The sequence below is a fragment of the Homalodisca vitripennis genome, chromosome 5 (genome assembly GCF_021130785.1).
Source record: "Homalodisca vitripennis isolate AUS2020 chromosome 5, UT_GWSS_2.1, whole genome shotgun sequence".
NCBI classification, from domain to species: Eukaryota; Metazoa; Arthropoda; class Insecta; order Hemiptera; family Cicadellidae; genus Homalodisca; species Homalodisca vitripennis.
The window spans coordinates 3189260-3209751 of NC_060211.1; the positions used below are offsets into that span (position 1 = coordinate 3189260).

Consider the following 20492-nt stretch of genomic DNA (forward strand, 5'->3'; position numbering starts at 1 on the left):
TGTTTACTGACTTCAAAAAAGGGTAGAAAAAAACACATTAATTTGCATGAGAGTTAATTTTATTATGGTTAATTCATTGTGTTGCAACTGAAAGTGGGTAAATATTTGCGAAAGTTTTTTTTTTGTACATATTAAATTTATTTTTATTTTTTAATCCCATAACACTATATATTTTTGTGTTCACAACAAAATTCCCTACAATTTGGCTATTTCGGACTGTTGAAACATTTTATATTTTATTATAAGAAATAATGTTATGTAATCTTTTTCTACATGTTAAATAATAAATACAGTATATGATGCAAAAATAAATACATTTTTATTTTTACTTCAAAGCTATATAGCTTTATTCTCTGGTTTGTTATACAAAAGTTACAAAGAGACCCTGTAAAACCTACAAAAATCCATGCACATTTCAGAAATTTCTGATAAATACTTCCAGGGTTAAACAATAAAAATTGTATAAAGAAATGAAATTAGTAAAATTATTATGTATACACTGTGGGGGTAAACCAAGTTAGTATTGCTATGTACATAACTGATATACAACATTATTTAGAGTAATATTCCTTTGAATGAATTAGCAAACAAAACGATCTAGAACACAACATAAATATATACTATTCGATAATATACATTTTTTTAAATTTTTCATTCAAACTTAATATATGAAATTTATGGCAATAGTAAACTTATAGGTCACAAACTTTTATGGCAATAGTATAGGTCACAAATTTTTATGGCAATAGTATAGGTCACAAATTTTTATGGCAATAGTATAGGTCACAAACTTTTATGGCAATAGTATAGGTCACAAATTTTTATGGCAATAGTATAGGTCACAAACTTTTATGGCAATAGTATAGGTCACAAACTTTTATGGCAATAGTATAGGTCACAAACTTTTATGGCAATAGTATAGGTCACAAATTTTTATGGCAATAGTATAGGTCACAAACTTTTTATGGCAATAGTATAGGTCACAAATTTTTATGGCAATAGTATAGGTCACAAACTTTTATGGCAATAGTATAGGTCACAAATTTTTATGGCAATAGTATAGGTCACAAATTTTTATGGCAATAGTATATAGTATAGGTCACAAACTTTTATGGCAATAGTATAGGTCACAAACTTTTATGGCAATAGTATAGGTCACAAACTTTTATGGCAATAGTATAGGTCACAAACTTTTATGGCAATAGTATAGGTCACAAACTTTTATGGCAATAGTATAGGTCACAAACTTTTATGGCAATAGTATAGGTCACAAATTGTTATGGCAATAGTATAGGTCACAAATTGTTATGGCAATAGTATAGGTCACAAATTTTTATGGCAATAGTATAGGTCACAAACTTTTATGGCAATAGTATAGGTCACAAACAAGTGTTTATGACATAAAAGGAGGCTTATAAAAGAATACTGAAAAGAAAATCATCTAGACCTATTTTCAGAGAACTGCAAATTATGACTTTTTATGTCCAATTAATGTGCAGGGAATGTTTAATGCCTAGTGTAGTGAGCTGTGAAAGAACTATATCATTATCCACTAGAAAAATGTTACTTGTTAAGTTTAAAGCCAGTTAAGCGTCGGTATGAAATAAATTCTTAGTGACCTTCAACATTCAAAATTCAATGTAGTTCATGAGGCCATATGCAACATGTGCATTAGGTGTTCACTTATTTTCTTCAAAGTCAAAGTCAAATTCTTTATTGCCATAAACACATTGTATACATGTATGACATCGTCAATATTTAAACAGTGATACTAATAAATGTATTTAATAATTAGTACAATATAAAATGAACTCTTTTACATCATAGATACTTAATTCAATCAACAATGACTTAAGCTTAATTTTAAATTTATTGTCATCTAAGCATTTAATTTCCCTAGGTAACATATTATAAATTTTAATCCCCATTTCATATGTTGATTTAATGGTTGCTTGGTAATTGCATTGCCTGATTCTAAGCAAGTTTCTTTTGTCTAGTATCATGATCATGAATTGAACTATTTGTAGGTAAAACATTTAAATTTATCCTAACATATACAATAATAACTGTAGTATATACAATGATGTAACAGTCAGAATACCTAGATCTTTAAATAAAGGCTTACAGTGAGTCCTACAGCTAGCATTGCACATAATTCTTAAAACTCTCTTTTGCAAGATTTAAAAGTTTTTTTATATTACTATCACAGTCCCAAACAATGATTCCATAAGATAATTGACTTTGTATGTATGCATAAATATACTGACAATAATACATCTAGAGTTACATATTGTTTCAGTCTTCTAATCATAAAGGTACCTTTAGAAATCTTATTACAGACATTTACAATATATGAGCCTCCCATTTAATATTTGACTGCAACAACACACCCAAAAAATTAACATCATTGACATCAATAGAGGTTACTCAAACTAAATTTAATACATTGAGTTTTATCTTTATTTAGACATAAACCATTGGCCGCAGTCCAATCCTCAGCTACAGAGTTAAAATGAGACATTATTTGATTTACTAGATTTATATTTGAACAACTAATTTGTATTGCTAAGTCATCTGCATACATAAAAGATGATACACAAACATTATTAAGGGCAGAGGGCAAGTCATTAATATAAACAATAAACATAGTTGGTCCTAATATTGACCCTTGTGGCACACCTGTAATTACTTCCAAGTATTGAGAGAAGCAAGCAACCATTATAAAACACTGATTGAAACCTATCAGATAAATATGAATGAACAAGTTTAACAGACTTTTCATCAAATCCATAAAATTTGAGTTTATTTAAAAGTATCACATGATCAATAGTGTCAAAGGCCTTCGACATACCGTAAAAACTACCAACCACAAATTTTCTTGCGTCTACATTAATTGTACACTCCTTCACATAATCGACTAACGGCCATACTGGTACTCTTCCCTGGTCTAAAGCCATACTGACTATTGGAAAAAAGATTATTATGTTCAAAATACTTAATTTACTTGGTTATTTAAAAAGAACTTCAAAAACCTTAGATACAACAGGTACTATTGACACGGGACGATAATTAACATAGTCACCTGTTGAGCCCTTCTTATGCAAGGGAACAACCTTCACTAACTTAAGACATTGTGGGACAATACACCCTTCAATACAGATATTAAACAAGTATGACAAAATTTCAGCAATAAATGGTGATGCCAATTTTAAAACATGAGAGTTGAGATTGTATACATCTAAACATGAACTATTACTCAAAGATTAAAATAGCTTTATGAACCTGTTTCAACACTAAACACAGCCAAATGAAAAAGTTGAATTTACATTATTACCTTTAATGACACTTGTTAATCTTAACTTATCAAGATAGTATGACATATCATGTATTTGCTGAGGCACTTCTTGGACAATAGACTCAACTTTACTTACGAAAAAAATTATTAAAACCACTACTAGTTAAATTTACATCACCTTATTAACAGAGGAACATTCATTAGCACCTAAGGTTTCTTTTACAATTGACCAGATTGCTTTAGGTTTATCTATAGCATTCTTAACTTTATTACCATAATGAGCTCGCTTGGCTTGCCTTACATTGCATTTATAACCTGATTTCAGAACTCTGTATGAATCCTTTAAAACAAACCTGACCAGTATTTTTAAACAATTCATACATAAACAAACATTGCTCTTTCACTAATCTAAGCTGCTCATTATACCAGTTTGGCTTTTTTAGGCTTATTTTTAACAACCCTACTGTATTTAATAGGGCAGGCTATATCAACAATTTCTAAAAACTTAGCTAAAAACAACTCAAACTTATCATTAACTGAGCTTAACGAATACAATACCAACCAGTTAACCTTGCTTAGCAGGAACCCAAAATATGCACTAGTGACATTATCAATTGATCTGGATATCTTAAAAAATTAGGCCTACTTTTAAAATTTTTGTTACCAATTGAGACATCATTTTGACATGGATCCAATTTACCTTTAAAAACCACGCTATGGTGGTCAGACATTGCCATTGGTTGCACCAAAAGCAGAACAAATTCTATCAGGATGCACAGATACAGCTATGTTGTCAATACATGTACCAACAGAATAACCATATAGGCTAGGTCTAGTAATATCATACAACAGTATTCCTCAAGTTAAAACTCAAAAACAAGTTGTTTAAAACCCTATTATGCAAGCTGTCACTTAAAATATCTACATTAAAATCATTACATAAAATAATCGAGGCACCAGTTTTATTTTTATCAGATAAAATATTTAACACATTATGCAAGTTTTCAATAAAACTATCAAAATTTTCATATACAGGAACTCTATAAATTTCTAAACAAATAACATTTAAATTCTCAATATAAACCGCCGCTACTTCACACACAGAAGGTACGGAGAGATTTACAAGAAAAGACAATTCTTTAAACTTCAAATCAGATTTGAGAAAAAACTGCTGTGCCGCCTCGTTTAGCTGAAGGCCGATGATACGCACTTGCCAATACGAACCCAGGAATGACCAATTCTGCAAGATTGTCTCGATGCTCCCAATGTTCACATATGCAGACCACATGACAGCCAAATTTGTTAGAGAGAAGACTAATTTCATCTATCTTATGAAGGACACCCTGAACATTCCAGTGAACCACTGTGAAGTCTACATATTGAATTGCAGAGGGATCTGAACTAGGCTCACTTAGGTGGCCCGAAGTGACTGATTGTGCTGTCCAAAAAAGAATCATTTTCTTTTCACAAAAGGCTTAGGCCTATTTCTTAGGAGCCCGGGTACTTGCCAATAATGCATCCCTCGAACCATAAGTTAGGGTGCATAAGCTCCTCCCCAAAGCATAAGAAAACTCCAATTTTAAAAGAGCTATATGTATTGTATCTTGTCTCAAGTTTCTCACACACAAATGTCTCAGACTCTTTTAACGACTTCAAGTACGTAACTATATCCTCCGAGCTCACTGAAGGATCGAGCCCTGAGAGGAACATCCAGAACATTTTCTTAGCTGGCTTGATAACAAAATCTTCACTCACCTGTCTCGTACCATGCACCACATTGTTCTTACTTGACTTCACTGCATCACTAAAAACTAGGCCTACCTTCACCATTACTTAGGCCTATGAACCAGTTCTTTAGTCTTATGCTCAGTAGCACAAATGTGTCTCACATTAGGCTTAGATTTGTCCATATTCCCTCTCATGTTGTTTCCACTTTTTCCACCTCTATAACTCGCAGTTTTCCAACCTCGGTTAGAATTAGTGAACACACGATTAGAATTTTGCTGGACACTGTCATCATCTTCTATAGTGCCTTCCACAGTCTCACTTAGGACCAGCCTTGGGTACATAATTCTCAATCTGACCTGCTTCGTTAGAACTAGGCTTACTCAACGTTGAGGTAGGCCTAGGCTCAGTACCAAATTCACTAATCACTTGCTTAAGCATAACCACTTCTTTGGATAACCTAGAATTTTCAGATGACACATTGTCTATTTTTTTTATTAAGTTCAAAATTCTCAGAACTGATCTTCAGTTTTCTGTTTTTCTTGGCAACCACAGTATTCCACATATTATTACGATTTAGGCCGTCCAATGTAACAGCCGAGTCAAATCCACGAAAGTCGCCGGAGTCGGTAGACGACAACTCAGCACACGGAGTTGCAGTTCTGCTTTGGGATGACGTAGCTTGTACTGTACCATCCGATACGTACCGGGTCGGAAGTGGAGAATTACTTCCTCCACGGAACCGTTCACGAGCACTGAACTATACGATTCAACTGAACTACTCTCCTTACTGATTTGTTGGTTACAGTTATTTTAAACAACTTCATTCAACTGTATTTTCATAACCTCACTTTCACTTGCCAATTGAGTTAGTCTTTCAGATATAACCAAATTGTTTTTGGTAATATTTTCAAGTTCGGATGTTATGATGCTAATTAAAGCGGAACTATCTTGAGTATGTTGTAAAAGTAAATGGTCATCTAAAGTTCTTAATTCTGTACACGTCACTTTGGTCAAACACTTTGGGCAGTACCATTTTAAGCCCTGCATGTCCTCAATTTCCTTGAAAACCTCAAATTGCTTTTTATTAATGTTAGCGCAATTAATATGCCAACGTTTTCCACATATTCCTTCACATAACAAGGCATGGTGCCGGTCCTGTACCGTTTATTGCAAGAGCCGCACAGACACTTCACCATATCACCCGCCATTTTTTCACCCGCCTTGTTAAGTACCTTTGAAGGAGTAAATATAATCTGGTTGCAATAAAATTCTTTGTGACCTTCAACATTTAAAATTCAATGTAGTTCATGAGGCCATATGCAACATGTGCATTAGGTGTTCACTTATTTTCTTGTTAAGTACCTTTGAAGGAGTAAATATAATCTGGTTGCAATAAAATTCTTAGTGACCTTCAACATTTAAAATTCAATGTAGTTCATGAGGCCATATGCAACATGTGCATTAGGTGTTCACTTATTTTCTTGTTAAGTACCTTTGAAGGAGTAAATATAATCTGATTGCAATAAAATTCTTTGTGACCTTCAACATTTAAAATTCAATGTAGTTCATGAGGCCATATGCAACATGTGCATTAGGTGTTCACTTATTTTCTTGTTAAGTACCTTTGAAGGAGTAAATATAATCTGGTTGCAATAAAATTCTTAGTGACCTTCAACATTTAAAATTCAATGTAGTTCATGAGGCCATATGCAACATGTGCATTAGGTGTTCACTTATTTTCTTGTTAAGTACCTTTGAAGGAGTAAATATAATCTGGTTGCAATAAAATTCTTTGTGCAAAAAGGAAGTCGAACTTCTCATTAGTATTGATATTTTTAATATTCATTATTGTCCTGTGAGTGTCTCGTGTTAGTTGGTAGCTTGTACAGCTGTTGTCATAATCATATTTATTGTATAACTTTTGTTTTCTTATCTTGTTGCAAATAATTTTACTATTACATGATTAAATCCCCAATTGATAGGTTATTAAACATTCAAAATTCAAATTCTAAATTTCTTTATTCAGACATGTAACAGATTACAAGAATAGCGTCACAATAAATCTCAATATAAATTTATCATTTATATATGAAAACATAAAAATCAGTTTGGCATTCACTGAAAAAGTAAGATTTGGCTATGTAGCCTTCTACAGAGTAAGTTGAAGCATTTTTACATCAAGGCAGTTATTAGTTAAGGTAATTATTAGGTAATTTAAGAGGATTTTATACATTTCTAAACATACCAAACAATACTTAAAAGTTATTTACATATTGAAACAAAAGTCTTCAAAAGAATACAAGGATAACGTTAATAAATAATCTTTAAGTAGTTTTTTGAATTTTTCATAATTTTGCTCATTTTGAATATTGAGAGGAAGGTTAAACAAAAATGTTGTGCCGATGAAACTAGTTTTCTTTTCATAAAACTTCAGCCTATGTTGTTCCACATATCTGCTACGTCTTAAATTGTAATTTGTAAAGTGATGATTTAAAATACTAATTGGGTTATTGTATTTTTTTACGTATAAAACAGTTTCATAAATGTATAGATCATATACAGTCAACCTTTTAAGTTGGAAAAAGTATGGTTTCACTGTATCTCTTTGTTTTAGGTTAAAAATTATTCTTAAAGCTTTTTTTTGTTGTAATACGATTCTGTCCAGATTCTTCTTTTAGTTGTGGCTCCATATATGCCTATATTGTAAGACATATGGGAATTTACCATAGCAAAGTAGATGGCTTTCAATGACTCAATGCTACACACCCTTGACAGTTGGCGTAAAGCAAATAGACCGGAGGACATTTTTTTTACCACATAATTAACATGTTTCTCCCAACCTAAATTCCGATCTAATATTATTCCAAGAAACTTTGTATTGTCTATTTGATTCAATTTTGAATTTTTTAAATATATATTAGGCTCAAATTGTAATCTTGATTGTTTGGTACTGAACGATACAAAATTTGATTTATTTGGGTTTAGCAAGAGATTTTATAACTCAGGAAATCTTTAACAGTTAGAAGGTTTAAAAAAGATAAAAGCTCAATGTCTTCCTGTTTATTACCTGAAACCGTAATATTTGCATCGTCAGCATAAATGCATATTGAGCCTCCACCTGGAACCGTCCCAGGGAGCCCCTTTAAATAACAGAGAAATAAAAGAGGGCCCAGGATAGAACCTTGAGGAACGCCATGTTTTACTATTTTAAATTTTGAAAATTATGTTCTAATGTAATTATATTGACTTCCAGCATAGTTTAAAATGTGTTGAATTTGAGTACACTGCTGTCTGTTCTTCAAATATGACCTAAACCGATTGTATTCCTTGCCTTTTATATTCAAATCACTAAGGACATTAAACAACCCATCATGTGACACACTGTCGAATGCTTTGGTAAGATCAAGAAAAATTCCAATAACTTTTTCATTTCTGTCAATTGAGTCTATAATCGATTCAATAAATTTAACACTTGCTGTAGCTGTGGATCTGCCTGGTCGAAAACCATGTTGCTCATTATCAAGTAACTGATTTAGTTCCAAATATTTCATAAGCTGATTATATACTACTTTTTCAAAAACCTTTGAGAATACGGGTAACAATGATATAGGTTTGAAACTTATTGGGTCATTTGTGTTTCCTTTTTTATGAAGAGGTATTACCTTAGCGATTTTTAATTGACATGGGAAAAAAACCAGAAATGAATGATGAATTAATAATGTGCGTCAGTGGCCTGGAGATGAGCGGGAACGATTGTTTTACCAAAGCCATTGGAATATCATCAATACCAGTTGAATATTTATTTTTAAAAGCCATAACAATGTTTTTTACTGCATCTTCATTAACAGATTCAAAAGTGAATCTTCTTGAATTTTGTGTTTTAAAGGACAACTCACTAACAATTTTAGGTTGGACGTTCGGAATTACTAAATTATCTACAGCATTTACAAAAAATCATTTAAAAATATTGCTGACAAGGTTTGGCTCTGATACAGTTTTGCCTTCTACAACAATATGTATATTTTCATTTGTTTTAGTAGTGTTGTCAACTTCAGATTTTATAATTTGCCATGTAGATTTTGATTTATTTGTAGAATTCATTATTTTATTATCCAAAAATTGTTTTTTTTTTCATCATTAATTTGCTATTGAACTTCTCTTTTTAACTGTTTAATTTTCTGTTTTAAAATTTCGGTTTCCAGCAATCTATATTCTTTTTCAAATTTCACAATTTCATCATTTTTAATTTTAACATCATTTGAAATCCATTTAACATTGTTATTTTTTTCTATTGTTAGTAGTTTGGGAAAGCTAGTTTCAAAGGCATAAGCAAATTTACAATAAAAAACATTGTATTTAGTTTCAACAGTAGCTTGATAAACATCTAACCAATTTTCGTGTGCCAGAAGTTTAAAAAATAAATCTGTGTTAGCCTTCGTAAATTTCCTACAGTATTTTTTAGTTTTATAACCAAACTCATTTTCCAAACCATAAATTTCCAACAACTGTCCATCATGGTCTGATAAGTGTGTTATTATACCTGATATTTTTAACTTTTTACATTTAATGTTAGTGATAAAGTTATCTATTGCAGTTTCAGATTCTGATGTAACTCGGGTAGGAAAATCTACTTTATACTCGAGATCATAAGAACACAAAATTTTAACAAAGGCATTATAAGTTTTATCCTTATTCAAAACATTTATGTTTAAGTCACCTGCAATAAGGATATTTTTGTATTTTTTGCATAATAAATCACAAAGGAAATCAAATTTATAAAAAAAAGATTCAACTAAGCATTGTTGGGGGGATCTGTATATACATACCAAGATAAATGAAAATGTGTTTACAGTTATTTCTGATAAACAGCATTCAAATTCTTTCTCCACTAAAAGATTTTGTATGGCAGGAATTGATACTTTTTTACTCTTGATGCAATTTTTAACTAATATCAATACACCACCGCCCAATGAATGACATCTACTAAAAAAAGGAACACATTGTAATTTTGTACATTTAAATAAGTAATTTCTGTTTCGGTCATTTTATGTTCAGATATTGTGACAATATCAGGTTGAATTTCCTCTAGATTAATTTTTAATATGTTTAGGCATGATGATAAATGTTGAACATTATGATGTAGTATTATAAGAGATTGAAGTTGAGTGCCGTTTAGATTATTGTTTAAATTGTAAGTCATTACCAAAAGTATTATTGCTATTGTTATTATCAAAATACATTGAGTTTAAGTTGGTCTCTACCTTATTAACATCTATACTAAGATTATTATAAACAGATACATAATCTGAATCAATAATTAGTATGACAATAACCAAAACCCATAAAAATGTATAAACACTTTTGTGGGTCTTATCATCAGTGCTGTCATTATAACAATCTGAGTACTTGAACAAGTAATAACTTAATTTTACACTACAATCAGATCTTGTAAAGAATATTTAAAAATGTGGAAATATCTTACAAGATTTATATCGTATAAGTTTCCTAAGCTAATTGAGAAAATTAAAAAGAAAAATTAGGTTATGCATAATCATTGACAGAGCTAAAGACAGTGATAAGTAAACTGTTTTTATCTTTAATAAATAAGTAGTACATTGGACCGGGTTGTCAAAAACATCTTTTTAAACTTTTTTTGTAACTACTGCTTTACTTTTTAAAGAAATGTTTACATTACCTATGTATAAATTGTCACACAACATGGAAATATATTTAACCTTTCTTACTGGAGGTTTATTTTATCATATATCACAGTTTTTTGTTCTCAACTTGAAAATTATGTCTAAAATAACTAAAAATAACTAAATAACTAAACTAATCATTACTTTGATTTTCAGATTTTAATGCGTTCCTATCTGAGTGATCTTCGTGTCAACAACAAAGGAAATGAATCAAATTCCTTCCCAGGAAAACGACCATTCTTTGCTTACATGTTACCACCTTTCACATCTCCAGAACATCCAAGCTTAATAAAATTAGAGGTACAGAATAAATTAATTATTAGTACTAACTTAGAGTTTTCTTTTCAACGTTGGTATTTCAGTTTCATTTTTTAGTTTATTTTTTACGATAATTGGCAATCCCAAAGACAAACTTTAGCAGAAAAACTATGAAACATTGTTTGTGTATTCTGAAATGGTAAACTATGATTTGACAAACAATATTAAAATCAAAATATTATTGTATTTATACATTCTAAAACAAACCATGTCATGTGATATTTACATTAGCTTAGCCTTTGCAAAGTCTATCACTAGCTGGACTGGAATAATTTCATTTCTGTCTGTCTGCCTGCATCATATCTCAAAAATAAAATCACTCTTAGACCTAAAATGTTGCATGAAGCTTAATTTCTATGTAAGGATCATTAAAGTAGATGATGCATGTCACTCCATGGGATTTGGCTGAATATTTTCAAACAAGACTTATAAACTTTGAAAATTTCTTTGAGAGAACCATAAATGGGATAGTGTACCTGGATATCTTGCAACAATTTGTGATACCACAGATCAATGAGGACGGCCGAGAACGAAATGTTTACTTCATGTAAGATGGAGCACCACCACATTATCTGACTGACTTCTGGCAATTTCTCAATGACCAAACCTGACACCGCTCACTTTTTCTTCTGGGACTCCACCAAGGATAGAATAGATATTTCCTTATTTGTGATTTTACAATATACAAAAAGACGAAGTAGGGCCTCATGGCCCACCTTTTCTTACACTTAACCATATAAATTAAATACATACAAGATGCATTATGAAAGTAATGCACATCTTCTAAGAAAAATGGATTTATTCATCTGATTGTTACAAATGGTTAAAATTCTTCAAAATAGTTTCCTCTTGCACCATTATACGTGCAGAGACGATTCTGCCATGCCTGGAACTTCTCGACTGGAATGCCTCTCAGGAACCTTGTGACGTAAGCTTGGATGTTTTCCACCGACTCCCAGTGCTTTCTCTTCAGCTCTCTCTTCAACCAGGGGAATAAACAAAATTCATACAGCCCAAGTCAGCCTGTAAAGAGGTAGGGGCACCACGGGGGTCTTGTTCTGGGTCAGGTAGTGTGTAACGACGAAGGCCGTGTGGCTGGGTGAATTGTCGTGTTGGAGCTTGAAGACATTTTTTATTTCAAGCCTGATGCACGCGACCCAGCGTTTCAGTCTCTTGAGCACCTCCAGGTAGCAGACTACGCTGACAGTTTGTCCTTACAGTACAAACTCAAAATTCACTATTCCTCAGATGTCAGAGAAGACAATCAGCATTGTATTGTTGTTAAATATGTTCTTGCACACCTTTTTTGGGTTTGGGAGAAGGTTTTGTGTGCCACCTTCCGCATTAAGAACTTAAATGCATTTTCCTCAAAGGCCTCTTGAAGCATAACCACAGTTCCAGCGAGCGCTTTATCACATCGTGACACAATAAAAAAGCAAACTTCATGCAAAGACACGTTCTACCCTTCTTACTGCTCCGAGTGAACTGAAACTGGTCACGTTTGGAAGCACAGAACTCCCACTACATTATCCGAATGGTCTGAGTGTGTTGCAATAAATAGTCACGTCACAATAAATCATGTACATTACTTTCATAACGCATCCTGTATATACAAAGTAATCAAATCAAGAAAGGACTATAATATATTTTCAAAGGCTAAAATCAAACAAAATATTTAAACAGTAACTATGTCAATAAATATAAATTCCTTAATAGTTCTGTAATTTACTTATTATAACTGAACAGAAATTTGTTTTGAAGAATAAACCGTTTACTCTCACAATCATACCGCTTGTTCCCCAGACCATCCCAGCATGGCCCGAGACTAGGGACACAATTATCCCACGTAACAATTTCATGTAACAAACTCCTTGAAATTTTAGAAAAAGTTCTGTTATTGTGAATCGGCGGTTTTATTTAATCTTCTTATTGACTTTAGAGACAATTTCATCGGTCACAATGCTTGACCGTCCACTTCGTTTATCATGCACATTAGTTCACCTAATGCACCACTGACGCACTCTACCTTCAGTAATCACATCGTTCCCATCGGTTTGGCTGGCATATTCTTCAAAAAAAGAGGATACATATTCCAGTAGAATATTCAGAGCCTCAAATCAATGTTCTTGTCACATTATAAAAAAATTTTTTCTTGGGGGTCATACAAATATAATATATTTTATTCTCCTGAAATTTTTAGTATTTATCAGCTTATTACATGATTTCTATCAGTTTTAAAACAAATTTTTTAAAGAAGAAATGTAACGGATACGTTACATTAAAATAAATTGTAACAAGATAGGTTTTGTGAAAAATATATTAGCTTTAGACTCTTTGTCTTTACAGGGTCGTTTTACAATGGGTGCGGCGTAGGGCAGCTATGTGTGGTAAAATGAAAATAAAAATTTTGATAGAAAACAAATTTTAGATTTATTGAATAAAAACTAATACTAATGAAAACATGATTTTGATGAAAATGAAATTATGGCTATGCTTAAAATAACATCCTACAACACAAAATCCAATTAGCTTGAAATAATTAATTAGAAAATACCCCTACTCCCTAGCAGTTAAAATTTAGAGTCTGATTAGTTAAAAATGTTGATCAAAAAGGTTTAAATACTCTTAAACATATTCACCAAAATCCCATGATGGCGACACGGCGGTCCTCACAGATAATTGAAAAATTTAAATTTGGATCACATTGAAAAAAAGACTGATTAATAATTGAAAAATTTTGAAAACTATTTCACAACGTACTACATCATCAAGAGGTCGAGGAAGAAGACTCTCTCCTTCCCAAAACTCCGCGTCAGTAGCGCAGGAGAGGAAAAAGTGATACCCTTCAAAACGGAAATTTTCCGTTTTTTTCTGGTCGAAAAAAATGATCCGCTTTTACTTCTGCTGACAAACCACTCGAATTCGGTGCGCAGAAAACGAGTTTGCGTTCCCGCGGGGTCGCTACCCTCCAATGAGAATAATCCTTACGTTAGCCAATCGTGGCACGCGTTTTGCCGTGTTTAGCTTTGTTCTTTGATGTTGATGAGGAACTATCGAGTTTTATTAAATATGACCGCTTTACTATTCGAGATTTATGTTTGAGGTTACAAAACTGTCAGTGACGGGACTATGTCACCATGCACAACTAACCTTCATAATAAATTGAAATTTGATTATTCTCAAATATGAGAATGATAACTTTAACTAAGCAATTAAATTGTCGGTTTGGATTCCTATTCATTTAGATTTATTATTAATAGAAAAAAATATTATTTATTGTATTATATTATTCTCGAATTTATTATTAATTGTAAAAAGTTGATTTAGGTTACAGGCTAGGCCTATACCCGTTACAGATACCCCCCAAATTTTGTGGTAAAATTGAAAATTTTCATTACAAAATTTTACTCATTAAAACTTTTACAGTGAATGATTTTAAAATAACAAAGATATACATATTAAACAATCCGAACAACAAAACAAATAAATTGAAGAACAAAGAACAAAACAACTGTTAATTAAATCTAATATTACAAATTTTTCTTCATGCTTCTTGACGAACAAATTTTTTACTTAAAGTTAAAATTTTGTGAAGTTCAAGTTTTGCTATCGTCTACAGGCTAAGTTATCACAGTTTACTTTCTTAATTCATAGACTTACAGTCATGGTGTGTTATCACAGCTTCCATATTTATTGGCCCAGCACTTTATCTGTCTGACTTCATTTAACATCACCTTTGGAAGTTGAATTTGATTTAAAAGTTCTTGCCTTTCCATATTTACTTCATTTAACATCACCTTTGGAAGTTGAATTTGATTAAAAGTTCTTGCCTTTCCACATTTACTTCATTTAACATCACCTTTGGAAGTTGAATTTGATTAAAAGTTCTTGCCTTTCCACATTTCTATTTCCTTCTGGGAGAACAGTTTTTATTTCATCACTTGTTACCAAAGTGAATTGTATTATTGCAGTGAATTGATCCAAACGTTTTTGACTTTTCTCACATCCAATGCTTTTAAAATGTTTCCATTTTAAACAACTATTCTCATCTTCACTGACAAAAACTTCTTCAAACTTATGTGTCCTTAGACTTATTTTCAGACATAAAGAAAAGCACACCATGACTTCAAAGTGTCCATACTTGTGGTAGATTTCATAAAAAACACACCATGACTTTGTGTCCTAGTCCAGTTGCTTTGGTGATTTAATTTTTGTTGTGATTTGCCTGTGATATTCGCGCACTCACTTTCACATCTTACACTAAACATTTCCTAATATTTAAAATTAAAGTTTTTCACAAATAGTACTTACATTATTTATTAAACATTCTTACAAACTAAGTCAAAAACAATCAACATAACATAAATATGAACCATTATTTTTTTCAAATAAATTATTACTACTATATTATTACTAAAAAAAGAATTCATTCTCAGCATTTTTCATCTTACAAATTCATTCATAATTAACTAACAATCTCTCCACACAGTTTATAAATTTTTTTTTTTGGAAATTATACACAATAAATGGTAAAAAACTTATTTAATTATTTATCCTTTGTAGTAATCTTGCACAATTTAAATATTTTTGTTTTGTTTATTTTAATCGAGGTTATAATAATTATAACCTGTCTATTTTGTAGTTTATTTTTATTTACCCTCCTTGTTACCTATTTGTTGTACTATTTTACTTCAACACACTATCTAATAGTTATCACCTTTTATTAATTAATTACCAATTTTTTAACTAATGAAATTCCTTTGCAACCCCCCAAGTCATAATAATACAATTTTGTCCCTTTGTTTTGAGTTTTATTTTTTTTTTTTTATATTAGCTGAATTCTTTTCTTCTTACTCATTTATTTGTATTCATTTAATACAATATTCTCCTAACTTCCTCATACCATAAAATACCCATTTCGCACAGTAAAATCACTTTTAAGTGTCATTGCACTTCATTATTATAAGTTGATTATAATGATTATTAAACCAAATATTTTACTAGCCTAATATATTTCCTTTTTATTCATCCCCCCTCTGAATTAATTAATTTAGTACTGACTTTTGAATTTATTTTATTGGCTCAATTCTGTTTCATACATTATCCTGTAACTCCTATTTTCCATTCCACTTTTAAATTGTTCCCAACCTCTCAATTTCAACTCCTATTCTCTACTATTATTTATCCACTCCATTCACAATATATCCTTCACCTTTAGCCTTTGTTCAGTGTATTTTACACTACCCCTCTATCTATCATTATCATATTAACTATTAAACAGGCCTACTTGACCTACCTCTAACATTTTACTTTAAGAATAATTACTTTTATACCAGTATACCCCCAGTTTGCTTTATTATTATTATCATCTCAGTATCCCCCATGTTACTTCATTATTATTATTATTTTATCCGTACAACAAAATAAACTAACTCATCAGAAAACAATACATTATTTCAATAATGAATATTTTAATTAGTCTTTTTGTGCTTTTTACTTTTCTCTTCTTCTTTCTTTTCTTTAGAATTTACTGTAGTTTCAATTTAAATAAACTGTGTTTCCTTACTTGAATGTCATTCTCCTATTCAATCCAACCATATTCAATAATTTGTTATGAATCTTACACTTTTAACTATTTTACAAACCCAGATAGAAACAATAAACTGTGTGTGATTATGTATATTGTACTATAAGTTGACTTCAATCGTCTTAGATGAGTATGTTTTTTGTGTTAACCACCCAGAAAACAATAAACTGTGTGTGATTGCGTACCTTGTACTGTTGTCTTGAAATCATATTTCAAGTATGTTTTTTGTGTTAACCACCCAGAAAACCTTAACTGTGTGTGATATGTGGTTTTTGACATTTATTTGTCCATGGCCGTCAAATCGTACAAAAATCCAGCCATGCCATTTTATTCTGTTTTGTAAGACTTTTTTATCTTTCGAAGGGAAAAAGCTACAAAGGAATAATAACAATCACGAAACCCATTTTGTTTTAACCCCCCATCTTTGTTTGAACTAAACCAAATTTCGATAAAAACTTTTTTAATTGTGTTACATTAAATGTTCCTATCACACCACCATCTTCGTTGACCACAACATATGCGTTTTCCAATTTTATTTCTGACACCCTATACGGGCCCTCATAAAGCAGAAAGAACTTCTTAATTTTTCTTGTCAAGTTTGTCAGACAGATAATGTGTTTTTTACTAGAACTTCATCTCCTATACTAAATCTAATTGGTTTGACCTTATTATCAAATTTTCTTTTCCTTTTTTCCCCTTTTGAAACTAGTCTATCTTTGACTAATCTTATTTTACCTGGATAGTCAGCTAACATTCTTTTCTCTTTGGGAAATTGAACCATATCCTGTAAAAAATTCCTATCTTTCCTACCAAACATTAGTTCAAACGGGATTTCTTCCGTGGTCTCATGCACGGAATGATTTAAACACTTTTCAATGAGATTTAGTACTAATGGCCATTTAGTATGTTTCTCATGGCAGTATATCCTGCATATTTTAGTAATTTCCTTATTAGCCCTTTTAACTGGATTTGAGGCTGGGATGCCAAACAGAACTATGAATAGTTTTAATGTTTAAGTCTCTAAGGGTATTATACCATAAATTACTAGTGAACTGCGAGCCATGATCGGACAAAAACACTACCTATCTCACCTACCTCAGGTATGTATTCATTGATCAATTTATTTAGTAATACTCGGCTAGTAGCTCTTTTGACCGATACAACTTCACAAATTTAGAAAACAAATCCAACACAACAAATATGTATTTTACACCTCCTCTTCCTACAGGCAATTCTCCTATCAAGTCAACTGAGATTATATCTTTCAATTTTTTTTAGGAATTATTGGTTGTAAAAATCCTATTGATTTAACAGTGGTGGTGTGTTTGGCACATTGACACAATTGACAACATTTTAACTGATTCTTTACTGAAAGTTCCATCTTAGGAAAAAACACAATATTCCCTTAGTATTAAATAAATTTTATGTCCCCCCAAATGACCATATTTCAAATGTGTAAATTGAATTAATTCTGATTGAATTGCTTTTGGGTATACAGACTTTAAAACTATCACCATCATTTAAATCTTTCTTAAAAAGTATTCCATTATGAATAAACAAATTGATCTTTTATTTGTTGATCATTACCATCCAATTTAGTAAAAAATAGGCCCAAATTTATCATCACTCCTTTGTTTTTCTTCTATATTTCTGAACATTGGTTTTAATCTTCCTATCGCTAACTTCAATTTCAATTTTATTTTGCAAAAACCATTACCGAATTCCTTTCAACTGGATTTTTATAATTTTCGTCCGTTACTCTTGAAAGAATGTCAGCGGGAATATTTTGCCTTCCGCTGATGTACTCAATAGTGAGATTGTATTCTTGTAATGCCAAACTCCACCTCAAAATTCTACCATGAGATAGCCTACAGGTTGTAAGGAAAGATAATGCCTTGTGGTCTGAACGAACAATTACTTGAAAATGTCCAATAATATAAGATCGGAATTTTTTACAAGCAAAGACCACAGCCAATAATTCTTTTTCTGTTATGCTATAATTTTTCTCTGTTGCTAAAAGAGTCCTACTTGCAAAACTTATCACTTCATGTTCCCCCTGTCATTTACTTGATAAAGAATGGCTGACACACTGATGTCTGATGCATCTGTACTTAAATAGAATGCCCGACTCCAATTTGGATGATGTAACATAACTGAGTCTAAAAATGTTTCTTTTATTTTCTCAAACAGATTTTGTTTTGTCTTATCCCAAAACCATTTACTTTTAGAACTCAAAATGTCACCAAACTGACCCGTCAAATCTGAAATGGTTCTTCTGAAATTTTCTGTAATAATTACATAAACCTAAAAACGATTGCAGTTCTTTTAAGTTCTTTGGGTTGGAAAATTTTTTATCTTTTCAACTTTATCCTCATCCATCTTTATCCCATCTTTACTAAGAACAAAACCTAAAAACTTTACTTCCTGTTTCAAAAAATCTGATTTTTTAAGTTTAACAGTCACTCCACACTTCATGCAGTCTTTTCAGTACTCTATCGATATGATCTAAATGTTCCAAAAAAGTTTTGGACGTAATTAGAATGTCTTCAAACGTAACAAGTTACGAAATTACTAAACTCATGGCCCAAAAATTTTATTCATCGCTTTAGTAAAAATGAGCCGTGCTTACATTCAAACCAAATGGTAATCGCTTAAATTGCAAATTTTTTCCGTTGAATGTGAAAGCTACAAATTTTCTAGATTCTTTATCGAGTTTGATCTGGAAAAACCCTTGTGTTTAAATCTAATGTTGTAAAATATTTAACTCCCATAAATTTTTGAAATATATCATCAGTTGTTTCTGTACTTTGTCTATCCGGAACAAGATACGAATTTAATTTCCTACTGTCTAAGCACAATCTTATACTCAAATCTTTCTTTACTACACAGACTAAGGGATTAGAAAAAAGGACTATTTGACTCTTCTATAATATCTTGTTGTTTCAGTCTTTCTAATTCTTCCTCTACAGATTTTCTTTTACTGAACGGAACCGGATAAGACTTTGCCAATATATGGGACTTCACTTTTAACATTCTGCTTTGCTGTGTGTATACTTTGACACACCCTGGTTGATCCGAAAAAACTTCTTTATTTTCAAAGAGTACCACTCTTAATAATTCTAGTTCCTCATCCTTAATACTCACATTATCTGCCTCTAATTCACTTATTCTGTCTACTAACCTTTGTTCAATTGCTTCTGATTCGGATTCATATTTGATCTTAGTAATTTTTTGTTCTAGGCCTACTTGATTTGATTCGTGTTCAAAAAATGGATTTAAACTCGATAAAGTATTGTCTATTTCATTTTCATCTTTATACAAGTTAATTCTGTTAAACATGTATTATTCTTAACCCCCCACAAATTCTTCACAATTTCTATACACTAATTTAGTCTCTAGATATTTCCCGTCATGTCTATAGCATAAAGTATTGGTATCAAAGTTTAGTACAGCCTTATGATTGCTGAAAAAGTCACAACCAAGTATCAACCTCAATTTTTAGTCCTTGAACAATTAAAAATGTTATTGGGACAACTTGTTCACCAATATTTACCTCTAGTCTTATTTGAACATTATATTCTTTTGGACCTGACTCCTTGTAACACCTACAATTGACAGATTACTAACAGGTAGCTCTGGAATGTTGTACCCCACTTGATTTTTTATTTTCTTATAGAATTCATCTGACATTATACATGCTTGACTACCTGAATCTACTATAAACACTTATATTTTACCCCTCCAATACCAATATCAATTTCTGGTAAAGACTGAACCCTATCACGCATTAACTACATCATTGTAGTTGCTTTCATCTAAAAAATCATCGCTATATTTTGATCCATAATGATTTGATTCTGGTTAC

General features: G+C 31.4%; 1 protein-coding gene across 2 annotated transcripts in view; it reads left to right on the forward strand.

The window, feature by feature from the left end:
• LOC124361725 overlaps nt 1–20492 on the forward strand; it is a 116080-nt gene that overhangs the window by 81642 nt on the left and 13946 nt on the right. For both annotated transcript variants that reach the window (XM_046815662.1, XM_046815660.1), the window contains exon 16: nt 10879–11022. In XM_046815662.1, the coding sequence (XP_046671618.1) occupies nt 10879–11022 (144 nt within the window). The remainder of the gene's footprint in view (nt 1–10878; nt 11023–20492) is intronic.